We start from the raw sequence: 15,100 nt of genomic DNA on the forward strand, positions 1-15,100 counted from the left end.
AGGCTGAGGCAGGAGAATGGCGTAAACCCGGGAGGCGGAGCTTGCAGTGAGCTGAGATCCGGCCACTGCACTCCAGCCTGGGCGACAAAGCGAGACTCCGTCTCAAAAAAAAAAAAAAAAAAAAAAAGACACACGCACATGTATGTTTGCTGCAGCACATTACAATAGCAAAGACTTGGAACCATCCCAAATGCCCATCAATGATAGGCTGGATAAAGAAAATGTGGCACATATACACCATGGAATACTATGCAGCCATAAAAAAGAACGAGTTCATGTCCTTTCCAGGGACATGGATGAAGCTGGAAACCATCATTCTCAGCAAATTAACACAGGAACACAAAACCAAACACCACATGTTCTCACTCATAAATGGGAGTTGAACAATGAGAACACATGGACACAGGGAGGGGAACATCACACACCAGGGCCAGTCAGGGAGTGGGGCCAAGAGGAGGGAGAGCATTAGGGCAAATACCTAAAGCACGTAAGGCTTAAAACCTAGATGACAGTTGGCAAGTGTAGCACACAACCATGGCACATGTATACCTATGTAACAAACCTGCACATTCTGCACATGTATCCCAGAATTTAAAGTAAAATTAAAAAAAAAAAAAGAAAAACTTTTCAAGTCTCTCATTATCAGGTATTAGCCAGCACAAATAGCTGTTATTCCTGGCTTCTGAACTTTAAAAAAAAAAAAAAAAAAAAAAAAGGTATGCTTCCAAATGACTCACCAAGGTGAACCAGTAAGCCTTAATCAAGGTTATGACTTAACCAAGGATGCATGGGGCATCTCCAAAGGAGGTGCAACACAGTCCTCACAAGACCCAGAATCACCCCAAAGACAACTCAAAGAAAGGAGTTTAGCCACAAGTGAAGTACAATTCACATTTCTGTCTGGTCATGATTTCTAGGATCTCAGCTTCTCGGCTGGGTACTCATGAAGGTCCAAATGGTCTGTATGTCTTACAAATGGAAAAAGACAGGAAATCAAAAGTTGTCCATGAAAGGGATAAGGATCAATTACAAATGGTATCCCAAAAGGTCAAGAATCATACAATACTTTAAAACAAATGAGATTAGCTCCCTGGCCAGGAATTGAACTCAGGCTACAGTGGTGAAAGCACCAAATCCTAGCCATTTTACCACGGGGTGGAGTGTTTTCTTTGCTTTTGTTTTTGTTTGTGTATTTGTTTTTTGGTAAATCTTGCAGGGAATCCAAAGCAGGCAGTTTAAGCATTTAAGGATTTTATCTTGTTTCCGTCTGATCTCATCTGGAATGCTGCTTAGCTAATTCCCTGAATGTTAGCATTTTAAAGACATGATAAGATTTAAAGGGTACTGTCTGATAGTGGGTCAATAAATCAGTGTGTATTAGTTCATTCTCATACTGCTATAAAGAACTACCCAAGACTGCGTAATTTATAAATAAAAGAGGTTTAATTGACTCACAGTTCTGCATGGCTGGGGAGGCCTCAGGAAACTTACAATCATGGTGGAAGGTGAAGGAGAAGCAAGCACCTTCTTCACAAGGCAGCAAGAGAGAGAAAGCCAGAAAGGGAACTGCCAAACACTTTTAAACCATCAGATCTCGTGAGAACTCCCTCACTATCATGAGAACAGCATGGGGGAAACCGCCTCCATGATCCAATCACCTCCCACCAGGCTTCTCCCCCAACACATGGGGATTACAAATCGAGATATTTGGTTGGAAACACAGAGCCAGACCATATCATAGTGTCATTCACTAGACCTGGTTAGAAAGAATTCTGATGGATCTGCATTTTTATAGTCTCAGCAGTCTTATTCCTGTTCTGTTGTTGTTCTACTTGTTCCTTCTGCTCTAAATTTAAATTCATTTCCCCTGAGAGAAGGAAATGTGTACATTGTGAAATTTTAAAAAATCTCTGCCTAAGAAATGTATGGAGGCCAAGGGAAGAAGCAGAAAGGGATGAGTTCAGATCACAGAGCTGGAAGGAAAACGAAGATCTGGAGGTGAAAGGGAGAAAGACTCCAAAGTCTTTTTAAATAGTTTCAAATATCCCTTTGTTTACCTCTTGAATGAAGGTGATTTTTTCTTTCAGGATTTCTTTTAGAAGTTTTTAGGTGCCAGTGGAAGTAAGTCTCATATTTACATGTCTGGTTCTAAAACCAGCTCTTTCCAATGGTGTATACAAATAAATTACTTTAGGTATATCAAAAGATGCCCATTTTTGGTCATTGTTGCCTATGATCATTCCAGGTTAGATGGGTCTACTTTCCCAGACACTACAAGAGAGTACCCCATAAATCGTATATGTAATTCCAGCAGGTATTTCTAAAAAGAGTGTTCAGGTTTTGAACCCTCTTATTATTGATTTCTCATAATTTAGGAACTTTTCAAAAGTGACCAAAGCCAGGAATGTGTTTAGGATCAAACTGGCATGTCTTGGATTGTCTCTAATTGTCAGATGGCAGCAGAGTCCTTAAGGATGAGGACAATTGGATTGTCTCTAATTGTCAGATGGCAACAGAGTCCTCAAGGTATGGGGGACCAGACCCTCATATTACGTCCATCTGGAAGAGCAAAAGAGGTATACATTTCAGTTAGGAACTAACAGGAATTGGTTAAAATTAAAGACTAATTCAGAATTTTCAAGCGATAGTAAACAACTGCTATCTCAAAGGCATACAATATAAAATGAAACCACTGGTGCCTAACTGCCAGTTCTTTCACTCAAACCTGTGCTGTGAGACAGAGGTGGAAAAACCTTGACCCAAACCCCTGGTTCTGAAGCAGAGGCAGAAAAACCATGACCTGCACCTCTGCTGTAAGACAGAGCGGGGGAAAAGGCAGAGCTCTTTACCCGGATCTTCTGTCCAAAGACAGAGACCGAAGCCCTCACACTTAAAGGAAAGAAAGGGTTTGAAAAACAGCCCAAATAAAGTCTAGGCCTTCAACCCAAGAGTGGGAGGTCCACATTCAGGAGAACTCGCCTGAAACACCTGACGAGACTTCTGAAGGCGGAGAGTTCACACTGGTACCAAGCGCTGCTTTCAGAGAGAAACACCAGGTGTGTGGGGGAATCACTCCGTATCCTGCTGACTTACTCTAGATGTTTGACCTAAAAGGAAGAAGTTGAGACAAAATTAATATAAGTTGGGAATTTATTTGGGCCAAGCTTGATGACCGCAACTCGGGAACATAGATTCAAGTTGCCTTGAACATACGCTCTGAGTAGCAGCAGTTGCAAGTGGATTTTTAAAGGGAAAGATGAGGCAGTTCCTGAGTTATTTACCAAGAATTTACATTAAAATAAAACAAGATAGTGATTGGCTACACATTATGAAACTATAGGATGTGGGTTATAATGTCTGGTGCAGCATTAATCAGTAGGTTAATGTTTAGCTTCTGTGGCAATAGTAAGCAGTTTCAAGAGACAAATACACAGCTTAAAAGTGGGGGAGAAGGACAGGATCGCTGTTTCACTTTAATGCCTCTCTGGGCCTCATAATTTAAAAGGATTTGCATTCCTCAGATAAAGTTCTTTTCTTAACATTTAAAAAAATTTCGGCTCAGTATCATAATATAACTATCTGTATTTATGTTAACATAGGAATGCTTTAAATTATTTTGCCATTTATAAAATTTGTGATGCAGGAAAGCCACACTATCCTGTGTCTTTACCTTCTGAGTAGCAATTATACCTCCGGGATACAGGTTTGTAGTCTGAGAAGTGCTGGCATTTTCTTTTCCTTTGCAACGCAAAAGTCTCTAATTCAAGTTCTCTTTTAGCATTATTCATCCATTCTTTGATAAATATTTACTGAATATCTTCTATTTGCTAGACACATCAACAGGACTGAGGATACAACTGTGAACAAGATATGTATGACTCTTATCTTCATGGGAGCTATCATTTAGAGAGAAAGAAAGAGAAATAAAGAGGAAATGAAAATAAATTGTGATGCGTGCAAAGATAAAGAGGGAAACTTAGAGTGCTAAGAGAAATGTAAAAAATGTTACCTATCTTGTGTTAGCTTGCGTAGGAAAAAAAAAATTAAGAAAACGGTCACCTAATCCCAAAGCAGGTGATGAAGAAAGATTTTCGGACAGACGCAGTGGCTCACACCTGTAATCTCAGCACTTTGGGAGGCCGGGCCGAGGCAGGAGGATCGCTTGAGCCCAGGAGTTCAAGACCAGCCTGGGCAACAGAGGGAAACCCTGTGTCTACAAAAAAATCAAAAAAGTAACTTGGTGTGGTGACGTCTGCCTACGGTCCCAGCTACATGGGAGGCTGAGGCAGGATGATCCTTTAAACCCAGGAAGTCAAGGCTGCAGTGAGCCATGTTCATGTGACTGCATTGCATCCTGGGTGACAGAGTCAGAGGGAGACCCCGTCTCAAAAAAAAAGAAAACCAAAAAAATTTCCAGGACCAAATAGTCTACAGGATGAGCTGGAGTTAGCCAGGTAAAGTATGGTAAAGAATATTCCAAGCCTGCCTTAGAGTAAGCCCTGGAGGCTACAGAGAACATGGACTCTATGGGAACAAATTCAGTGTGCTAGTGAGTGGACAGATGTCAAAAGCGCAAAGGAGAAAGATGGGGGGGTGGGGGCGAGGGAAGCTGGAGAGAAAAATCAAGGCAGATTAGGAAGGGCCTCTGTTAAACAGTTTAGAAGGGGGCTGAAAGTCACCAAAAGGATTTAAGCCTAAAAAGAACTAGTTAATATGTGTTTTTTAAAAAGATTGCTCAGGAACTATGTCTGGAAAAGAACAAGGACTTGACTTACATTAAGGTAAGAAGTGGAATTAGAAAATCTGGGGCCCAAAGGAATTCAAGTGAGTTAATTCCTCCCCTTTAAAGTGTCTATTTTCTCCAAAGATAATCACCATATCCTCTCTGGGGCTAACATTCTCTGGCCCTTTCCCATTGTCTCTGGCAGCTCCCACCCAAGTCACAAGGGTTACAGCATTCCCTTAAGGAACACATACTTTTCCAACCTGCTGCAGCACACAGAGCACATGTAATTTTTTATTTTACTGTATTTTATTTATTTTTCCAAGACAGAGTTTCACTCTGTTTCCCAGGCTGGAGTGCAGTGGTGTGATCTTGGCTTGCTGCAACTTCCGCCTCCTGGGTTCAAGTGATTCTCATGCATCAGCCTCCCAAGTAGCTGGGATTATAGGTGTATGTCACCACACACAGCTAACTTTCGTATTTTTAGTAAAGACGGGGTTTCACCATGTTGACCACTCTGGTCTTGAACTCCTGACCTCAGGTGATCCGCCTGCCTCGGCCTCCCAAAGTGCTGGGATTACAGGTGTGAGCCACCATGCCTGGCCAAGCACATGTAATTTTAAAGGTGAACATACTTGTGGCCTTTCTTATTTTATTTTATTTTTGTTATTTTAGAGATGGGGGTCTTGCTATGTTGACCAGGCTGGTCTCAAACTCCTGGGCTCAAGTGATCCTCCCACCTGGACCTCCCAAAGTGCTGGGATTACAGGCGTGAGCCACTGTGCCCAGCCTGGCCTTTCTATTTGGCTTTTTTGATCTGATATCCTAGTAGAGCCTATCATTAAATTTCCACCTGTAGAAACAGGAAGTCAGGAAAGGACTTGAGGGAGTTTCGGCAGGTTAATGATTACAACGGGAAGAGAATACAATTACTGAGGTGTTTCGACTCACTTGGTCATTTCCTGAGAAACTCTGCTTGAATTTTTCCACTCTTCAGGTGGAGATTATGACACTGTCCAGGCTTTCAGGAGTCTAACCTCTTAGACAATGAAAGACATACTCTTTGGTAACTGCAGTGGCTAAGCCAAGGAATAAATATGCATAACTACGACAAACAGGTACTTGATGAGAACATTATCTAAAACTGCCAGATATTTAGACCAAGTGCTCCTTTTGTTATAAGAAGCTGGTATGATGTCCATATGGTTTTCAGGGCTGCTGTTGCCTCTAAGAAGAAGGAATAGTCTTTTTCCTGAACTTCTCTCTCGCTGAACTTTTAGGCTACAATTATGTCAGTTCAAAGTGGGCAGATTTGCCAACTGAAAAAATGATGACACGCAGCTTCCCAACTCGGTCTGTGGGTGAACGTCATTCCCCAGGAAACCAATGCCACAAGATTAGTAGGACGCGGATCACAAGAAATGTTTACAATGCAGGGCATCACAGACTGCAAACCAAACAGGGTAGGAGGACACGGGACCATTTCCTTTTCCTGTCTCCATCTGACTCTGGAAGGCGGGGACAAGACATTTAAAACCAGGACCATTCCAGGAGGACAACACATTAGCTACTGCCCTCCAGCTCCTTTCAGTGTTGTTTCCGTAAAGGACTTACAAACTGGCGAGGGCGGTGGCTTCCAAAAGCGCACAGGCGTGCCTTTTCCAACTTAGTCTTCTTATTTTCCCTTTCTGCTCCATAACTACAACGTGTTTCTGTTCGTAATCATCTTGGCTTGTCCTTACCTCTGCTTGTAAGAAAAGTCTTTTGCGCCATTCCCCTCCAAGCCCCAGGGAAGAGCCTGGAAAAGCGCTTACACCTCAGACCCAGTGTCGCTCGGCCGTCAAAGGAGCGAGCCACGTAGAAAACCCCGAGATAGGACCGTGGCCCCTAGCTGGGCCCGGGTAACGATGCGGGGCAGGGAGCGCAGGCGGCCGGGGAGGGCGGCGGCCCCTTTAAGAGCAGGCCACGCCCCCTCCGCTCCTCCGTTCGCGGCCAGCGGTCGGTGGCGGCCGCTACGGTGCTGACAAGATGGCGGCTGGCGGAGCTGTCGCTGCGGCGCCCGAGTGCCGGCTTCTCCCCTACGCGCTACACAAGTGGAGCTCCTTTTCCTCCACCTACCTTCCCGAGTAAGTGCCGGGGCCTGAGCTCGTGCTGTCCCACTCTTCCGCGTCAGCACTGTTGGGCCAGGGGTGCAATGGAGGGCAGCCGAGCCGAGAGGCCCAGGCGGGGCCTGCTGAGGGGGACGTGCGGCCTCCGGAGTCTTAGTTCAGCTGCTGAAAGCGTTGCTCGGCCCCGCTCGGGAAAGGGTTAGGGTCCTGAGAGCGAGCCCAGGGAGAAGGGGCGAGGTGTGTGGTGGATCCGGGGCGCGCACAGGAGAACCGGAAGCCCAGTTGTTCTGCGCTTGGGATTTGGGGGTTGAGGTTGAGGAGGGCTTAGGGGACGGGCGGCTCTGGGAGGTGGGGCAGGAATCCGAGCTTGCGGGGCCCGGCCCGCTTGCAAACTACCCCGAATGTCTGAGGTCGTCCGAGGTGGTCGGCGTTGGGGGACATGTCGTTCAGTCGATTGCTGCCGGGACAAAGTGTAAAGCCGAGGAGTGCCTATTCCAGAGTGGGGTCATTAAAAGTGTTTAGCTCTAGAGTAGTGTTAAAAGTCACGGAAGGCTGGAAAGTTGTGGAATCCATCTGAATCCTAGCAGGCGGGGAGAAGTTGTAGAATTGGCAGACGTTGTCTTTAATGCCTGGAAGTTCTGAAAAAGATAGGGAGTGGGAAGGAGTGACATTACCGAAGAATTTCAGTATTACAGCTCATTAGAAGATGGGTTTTTATGGACACAGACCCGTTTCCCAACCCAGAAACTCAAACATAGAAAAATCTGGCTTTAATGAATTTGATTTTCAACACCGGCTTTGTCTTGATCCCTGATTTAGGTGTTAAAAAAGAGTTCAGTTGCATTGTTAGGGGTTTTTTTTTTTTTTTTCTCTCTCTAGCAAGTTCCTTCTGAAATGCTGAAAATACTCTTACATAGTATCTTATTTATCTTTGCCTTATTTTTGAAAGGAGGAGCAAATCTAACTCCAATTTTACGTGCTAGTGGAGAAACTGGCTTAGTAAAGGCTTAAGAGCTGTGCAGATCCTGAAGAAAAATGCTAGTTGTCTCTCTAACCATTTCACAGGACCGAAACGATTTTATGAACAAAACAAATTAATGAATAATATATTTTACTGAGTATTTTGCTAAACAAAAAAGTGGCTAGATCTGTGAAGCATACTCAAGTAAGTTTTCCATCTATATTTGAGAAATTCTTCACGTTTATCCAAATTTGATTTCACTGGTTATATCAATGAAGAATCTCAAAATGGAGCTGCAACTGGAAGAATCTGTCTTGACTGCCAGCCTCCCATTTTATTCACCAGGTCAAGGGTTGGCATTCAGTAGGATCTGGCCCAATGAAGGGTGCCAAGTGACCTGTGGTTTGATCTGGCCTGTGTAGCCTATTCATGGCCGTATCCCTGATTGATGCTGAAACCCAACTTTCAGTTAGTGAGCCAGGTAAACATTCCAGCCATGTACTTGGAGTTGAAATGTGGCCCTATGTACTTGACCTCTGATATTCTGGGTTATCATGTTCTTGAATCTGAAGTTATTCAGCTTTTTTCTGTACTCAGGCTAGGATTATGGACAGTTGGGAATTGGTGTGGCATTGTTTGATCTAATTGTAGAGACATTTTTCTGGTCTTGAATTGGCCTATTTCCAGGATGTCACTCCTTAAATTTTTGGTGTAGGCCTGAGGCTTGGATAATACAAGTACTATTTGCGTTATCTGTTGTACAGACATTTTAAGAAAGTACATTTCAAGCAGGAAATGATTTAGTGGGATGGCAACTTTAATCTGACTTTGTGTCTTGTTACTCTGGCCCCTGGTTTGCAGTGGGCAGAACACTAGTTTTGGAGTTAGAAAGCAACAATATGAGATTGGAGAAATACATTGCTGCAATTTTCTCAAGTACATACATAAAATAGTATTTAATACATATGTAATTTTCATACACTTCCATTTACTATATCTTATTTAATCTCTATGACATGTTGGAGAATATTGTGTCTGCTGGGTTGGTGTGTGTCATGCCTAAATTATAAAACTCTTGGCTCTGAACTTCTATTAGCAAGCAAAGATGTTACTCCTCTGTGTGACAGAAGATGTAAGAAAGGATGGACTTTACTTACCTTTGCCCTAAAATCCTCTCTAGCAGCAATTGCTGTATCTTTATTGGCAGTGGAAACCATATTAAGGTACTTCTTAAACAGGTCTCATTTTAGGTAAAGACATTTGTTGAAATTGTCCACAAAGTGGCACGTATTTGTTAACATAGATATAAGCATTTCGAGGTGGCAGTAATAAATCAGTAACAAAAATGGTAAACAGTTGTGATGTGCCATCCATTTGCTAGGCTCTCTGATGAACATTTTTAAGTGTATTAACTCGTTTAATCCTTACCACAGTCCCAAGAGGAATCTCCATTTGCCAGATGTTGGAAACAGGTAGGGAGAAGTTAAAACTTGCCTAAGGTCACACAGCTACGATGGAGCCAGAATTTGAATCAAGGTAGTCAGACTCCACAGTCTGTGGTTTTTAACTATAGTGTTTTACTGCTTCTGCACAAAGGTATATATAGTACAGGAAATCAGAACTTTAAGAGCTCTTGTATTAAAGGCACTTATATTTTAGTTGTGTAAAGAAATGTGAAGTCATTAAAAAAAATTGAACAATTTTATCTCTATTTTCTTTCTAAGGACTTAGAATTTTTTTTCGCTTCTTCCAGAGGCAGAAAAAGTAAACATTTCCCCTTTCAACTCTTTTTGATTTATTTGGACTTTAAAAATGTTAAAGTGGATCCAGTTATAGGGAACACATTTTTACTTTGAGACTTAAAAAAAGGCCTTTTATTTTTGTGTGCTTAGAAGAGATTGCCTGTATTTTACTTTTTTCTGAAATTTACACCTAATTTAAGAATTAAATATACTTATTTAAATAATTCATAGAATTACACATACTCTTATACATAAAAATGTTTTGTAAACTGCTAATCCCTGTACTCAAATTTTTTTTTGCACCTAATAATGATGCTAGCTACAATTTGTTGAGCACTTAATATATGCAAGATGCTTTTTGTATACAGTTTTGTTTAATTCTTGGCACATACCTGTAAGATAGGTATTATATATGTGTGTGTGTTTTGCAGAGGATGAAACTGAGGTCCATACAGGGTAAGTAGCTTGCCCAGGGTCATATAGTTTTCCAGAGGCTTGACAGGTTTTCTGACTTAAAAACTATTGCATTGTGACTTTAATAACAGTCACCACTTATTGAGTACCTTCTATTCTTCAGGCTCTGTACTGAGCATTTAGCATGCGTTCTTTGATGTAGTCTTCACAAAAACCCTATGAGATAAATATTATTATTCTATTTTAGAGCTAGGAAGAGTGAGATTCAGAGAGGTAAGTTAACTTGCCCAGGTCTAAGAGTTGAAAATGTAAGAGGAGCAGGACAGGGTGGCTCACACCTGAAATCCCTGCACTTGAGAGGCCAAGTCTGGAGGATCACTTGTGCCCAGGAGTTTGAGATCAGCATGGGCAACACAGTGGGACCCCATCTCCAATAATAATAATAATAATGAGGAGGAGGAAGAAAATGTAGGTGATAAGGTTCTCATCTTGGGCCTTTTGACTTCTTCTGTTACGAAAGCTGCTCGTTATTATACATGGCTATTGTATATGTCTAATTGAGATTACAGATAAGAAGTGCTCTAAGGTTAGACCAGCAAGAGAGGGAAAAATAGATTTTATCTTGATGTGTAAGATTTTAGTATACTCATGAGAACAGGGAGAAACTTTGAAAGTATTTTTTACATATTAGGTAATTTCATTGGTATACAATGATTCTTATCTTGTTTACGTATTATTGAATGACTTAGATAATTTAGATGATAAAATCTGATAGATTTTTAAGTGTGTTTACCTTTTTCCTGTTAGTCTTATTACTTAAAATCAAATAGTACTTAAAATAGTACCTTGTGTCAACATGTGATTGATTCATGGTTCAGAGTACAAATGTTATGATTTGACCACTAGAATAGAAGATGAATTTATTTCAACTATTTTTAAAACTAATTTTAAAATTTCACATTTGAAAATGAATATAGGCTAGGCACAGTGGCTCATGCCTGTAATCCTAGCACTTTGGGAGGCTGAGGCAGGACTATCACTTGAGGCCAGGAGTTTGAGACCAGCCTGGGCAACATAGTAATACCCCATCTCTACAAAAGGAAAAAAATATATAAATATTTATATATTTTTGTTACATAAAACATATATGCATATTTATATATTATTACGTAAAAAATATGTAAATGTGTATATATATATTCTTTTCCTTCCTCTTTGTCTCTACAAAAGAAAAAGACAGCACCTCGTCAACACCCCATGTCTAAGAAGAAAAAATAGACACTTTTTATGTAATATATAAAAATATACTTTATATATATTTTAATATATATTTTGATGTAAAAAATGCTCTACGTTTGTTATGGAATATTTGTAAAATATGGACCCACATAAACAAAATTTAAATTAACCTTGATAACACTACCTAAAGATCACTAGTCACCCTTTAAATACTGATTATCATTCCAGATTTTGTACTGTAGATGTATGTTTTTCAATTTACTTTTGTCCTCTGTTTACTGTTCTGTATTTGCTTTTTCCTCCTTAACAAATAGTAAATATTTCCTTATGTTATTAAATATTCTTCTATATTGTCTTTTTTTTTTAAGGGACAGGGTCTTGCTCTGTCACAGTGGCATGATCATAGTTCACTGCAGCCTCGACCTCCTGGGCTCAGGCGATCCTCCGGCCTCAGTTTCTCAAGTAGCTGGGACTACAGGCACATGCCATCATGCCTGGCTAATTTTTTTTTTTTTTTTTTTTTTGTAGACAGAGTCTTGGTCTATCACTCAGACTGGAGTTTAGTGGCACCATCCTGGCTCACTGCAAACTCCGCCTCCTGGGTTCAAGCGATTCTTGTACCTCAGCCTCTTGAGTAGCTGGGATTGCAGGTGTGTGCCACCACTCCTGGTTAATTTTTTTATTTTTGGTAGAGACAGGGTTTACCATCTTGGCCAGGCTGGTCTTGAACTCCTGACCTCAGGTGATCCACTTGCTTCGGCCTCCCTAAGTACTGGGATTACAGGCATGAGCCACCATGCCCAACCAAGCCAACCAAGCCTGGCTAACTTTTTAAATTTTTTGTAGAGATGGGGTCCCACTATGTTGCCCAGGCCGGTCTCCAGCTCCTGGGCTCAAATGATCCTCCCACCTAAGTGCCCCAAAGTACTGGGATTATAGGTGTGAGCCACTGTGCCCAGCCAAAATTTATTTATTATGGATGCATTATATTCCATGTAATGACTTTATGTCATTTTGTTTAATTGGTCTCGTTATTAGACATTTAGGCTTTGTGGCTTTATTTTATTTTCATTTGTGTTTGTTGTTGTTTGACCATTATGAGTCATGAGGTAATTTTGCTTTATAGAAATTTTTTTGTTTGTTTGTTTGTTTTTGAGATGGTGTTTTGCTCTTGTTGCCCAGGCTGGAATGCAATGGCATGATCTCGGCTCACCTCAACCTTTGCCTCCCAGGTTCAGGCGATTTTCCTACCTCAGCCTCCCGAGTAGCTGGGATTACAGGCATGTGCCACCACACCCAGCTAATTTTTTGTATTTTTAGTAGAGACGGGGTTTCTCCATGTTGGTCAGGCTGGTCTCGAACTCTTGACCTCAGGTGATCCTCCCACCTTGGCCTCCCAAAGTGTTGGGATTACAGCCACTGCGCATAGCCTGGAAAAAAATTTTGAACTCATTGGTGATAAATTCCTAGATGTTGAGTTGCTGGATTAAAGATATCAGTTTATTTTCCTTCTATCTGTGTGGACTACTCTGGGTTCATTTTGGCATTATCCTTGGTAATTTGGAAGAAAACATGTTTAAATCAGAGGTCCTTAGAGATGTCTAGAGATTGCTTATATAATTCAAAAGTGATAATGCTCCCAATAACTTTTTTGTTTCTTCGTCCTCTATCCCTTTATTTTAGCTTTTAAGTGAATTTTGATTTTATTAATCACATCTGGTTGAAAATAGAACATATTTATGAAATTTATTGTGTATTTGGTGTACAGATAATGGTGGTTATGCAAATGGGTTTGAGGTCTTGTTACAATAATTCTATAGGCTCCTGCAACCTAGAATTTGTGAACCCCTAGTTTGGAGGCATGCAACTCCCAGGAGACTAGAGACTATTATGCCCTTCCTTTTCTTCCTTTTCTCCCTATCTTAAACTGAGATTTAAAGACACTGGCCTTGCTTGGGAATCTACTGGCCACTGAAAGTTCTGTATTTTTCAGTCTGGGACTCTTAGAAATTCAGAAAAATAAAAACACTCAGGATGGAAGAAATGTATTAGGTAAACTCAGGATGATAATTTGAGTCTGCAGAGCTGATTCCTAGAATTAGATTTTTGTGACTTTTGGCAAGTTATGATTCTTTTCTGAGCATCAGTTTCTTCTGTAGAAATACTTTTTATCTTGATCAAATAAATGTTGAGAGGTTTATGTAGAGTTTTTTGGGCAGATGGGTAAATGGTCCTATTATTTGCATTAACTTTTAGGTAAATATTTAAATAGGTTTTTAATAAATGATTTTTGGCCTGATACAAATACTTTGTGATGTTTTACATGTAAATAAGATACATTTCAGCCACTTGTGGCAATGAGTTTGCTGTATTTCAGTCATTCAAAAATCATTTTTGGAAATATGAAAGATTTTCTAGACTTTACATAGTCTATAGAGATACAGCTATTTATAATAGACATTTTAATATGTATAAAATGTTTCAAAGAATGAACAGTTGAGAATTTAGAGATCCCTAATTACTATTTGTTTATAATATCATTTGTTAGAAATCTCTGATAAGGGACGATAGAGTGGAAAATTTATAAAATTTTTAGGTCTTTATAGGTTCAATCTTAGGATAGTTCATCCGGGTATCTTCTCTACTACTGGATTTCCCAGGGCTTGTTTTGTGAATGGCTGATTCTGTACATTGTTGCTTATTAAGGGGTGGTCAGATAAAGCTCTAGAAGTCCAGCAGTATTATCATCTATTAATATGGGGGACTTTTGAAGAAAATACTTCTTAACATCTTTGCACATTGGGGAGATGTTTCAGTTAGAAAAAATTTTTTTGTTGTTTAGTGAGAACTTCATGACTTGGTTATGAATATTTGTAAAAATCCGTGAAGTCAAAGCAACATTCTGTATAATACTATATATATATATATATATATATATTCATACTGTAGATAAAGATATTGTTTAATGGGTTTTGCTTATGATGAAATGTTACTTATTAAGATTAATCCATGTTTTAAAAAGTATACAAAGAGAAAGGAAATGTCATTTATAGTCATTATCTAGTAATAATTTAAGTAGTCTAATATAAATCTGTCATTTAAAAAGTTGTTGAATGGCAGTTAATTAGATTAAAATACCCTAACATAACTTATATTTTGAATTGGTAGTTAATAATAATTGGAAAACTAGGCTATGTTTAGTCATAAGAGTGTAGGGTTTCCTCTCAGCTCATTTTAGCTGTATCCCACAAGTTCTGGTATGTTACATGTTCGTTGTCATTTATGCAAAAATGTTTTTCAAATTTTATTTTGGCTTATTCTTTGACCTGTGGGTTTTTTTTTTTTTTTTAAACAAGTATATTGCTTACTTTTTGAACATTTGGGGATTTGCTAGTTATCTTTCTGTTACTAATTTCTTAATTTCACTATGATTAGAGAACACACTGTGGATGGTTTTAGACCTTTATTGATACTTATTTTATGGCTCAGCCTTTTTATAAATGTTTATGTACCCTTGAAAAGACTATGCATTCTGCTATTAACTACTGTCTTCTCTGTACTTTGTTAAGTTCAAGTTTGTAAATTGTGTAATTGTGATGTTCAAATCTTCTCTATCCTTACTGAATCTTTTTTGCCTTTTTTTCTATTCATTACAGAGAGGTGTCTTGAGGTTAAGTGTTAAATGTGTCTTACTGTGATTGTGGATTTGTATATTTCTCCTTTTAGTTCTATAAAGAACTAAACTGTATGCTTTATGTATTTTGAAGTCATATTACTAGGCACATACAAACATATCTTTCTAGTATATTGACTCTTTATCGTTATAACATGTCCCTTTTTATGTCTAGTAATACTTGTCTCTCGCCTCAAAGTCGTCTTAGTATAGCTACACCTGCTTTATTTTGGCAACTGT

General features: G+C 39.7%; 1 protein-coding gene and 1 long non-coding RNA gene across 14 annotated transcripts in view; one reads left to right on the forward strand and one right to left on the reverse strand.

The window, feature by feature from the left end:
• Nucleotides 1-15,100, forward strand: part of MKLN1 (muskelin 1) — a 389,751-nt gene that overhangs the window by 206,770 nt on the left and 167,881 nt on the right. For 7 of the 13 annotated variants that reach the window (XR_013414653.1, XR_013414655.1, XR_013414654.1 and 4 more), the window contains exon 1: nucleotides 6,735-6,849. The exons of 5 other annotated variants lie outside the window; for them this stretch is intronic. Coding sequence is in view for 4 of the 8 variants with exons in the window: in XM_077994950.1 (XP_077851076.1) it covers nucleotides 6,752-6,849 (98 nt within the window). In the remaining 4 variants the exon portion in view is untranslated. 13 annotated transcript variants of the gene reach the window in all.
• Nucleotides 1,424-7,122, reverse strand: LOC144339947 (uncharacterized). Its single transcript, XR_013415575.1, has 3 exons — nucleotides 5,675-7,122; nucleotides 2,980-3,107; nucleotides 1,424-2,559 (listed from the first exon to the last, which is right to left on the reverse strand). It is a non-coding gene; the product is annotated as an uncharacterized LOC144339947 (long non-coding RNA).

Source organism: Macaca mulatta, chromosome 3, assembly GCF_049350105.2.
Source record: "Macaca mulatta isolate MMU2019108-1 chromosome 3, T2T-MMU8v2.0, whole genome shotgun sequence".
NCBI classification, from domain to species: domain Eukaryota; kingdom Metazoa; phylum Chordata; class Mammalia; order Primates; family Cercopithecidae; genus Macaca; species Macaca mulatta.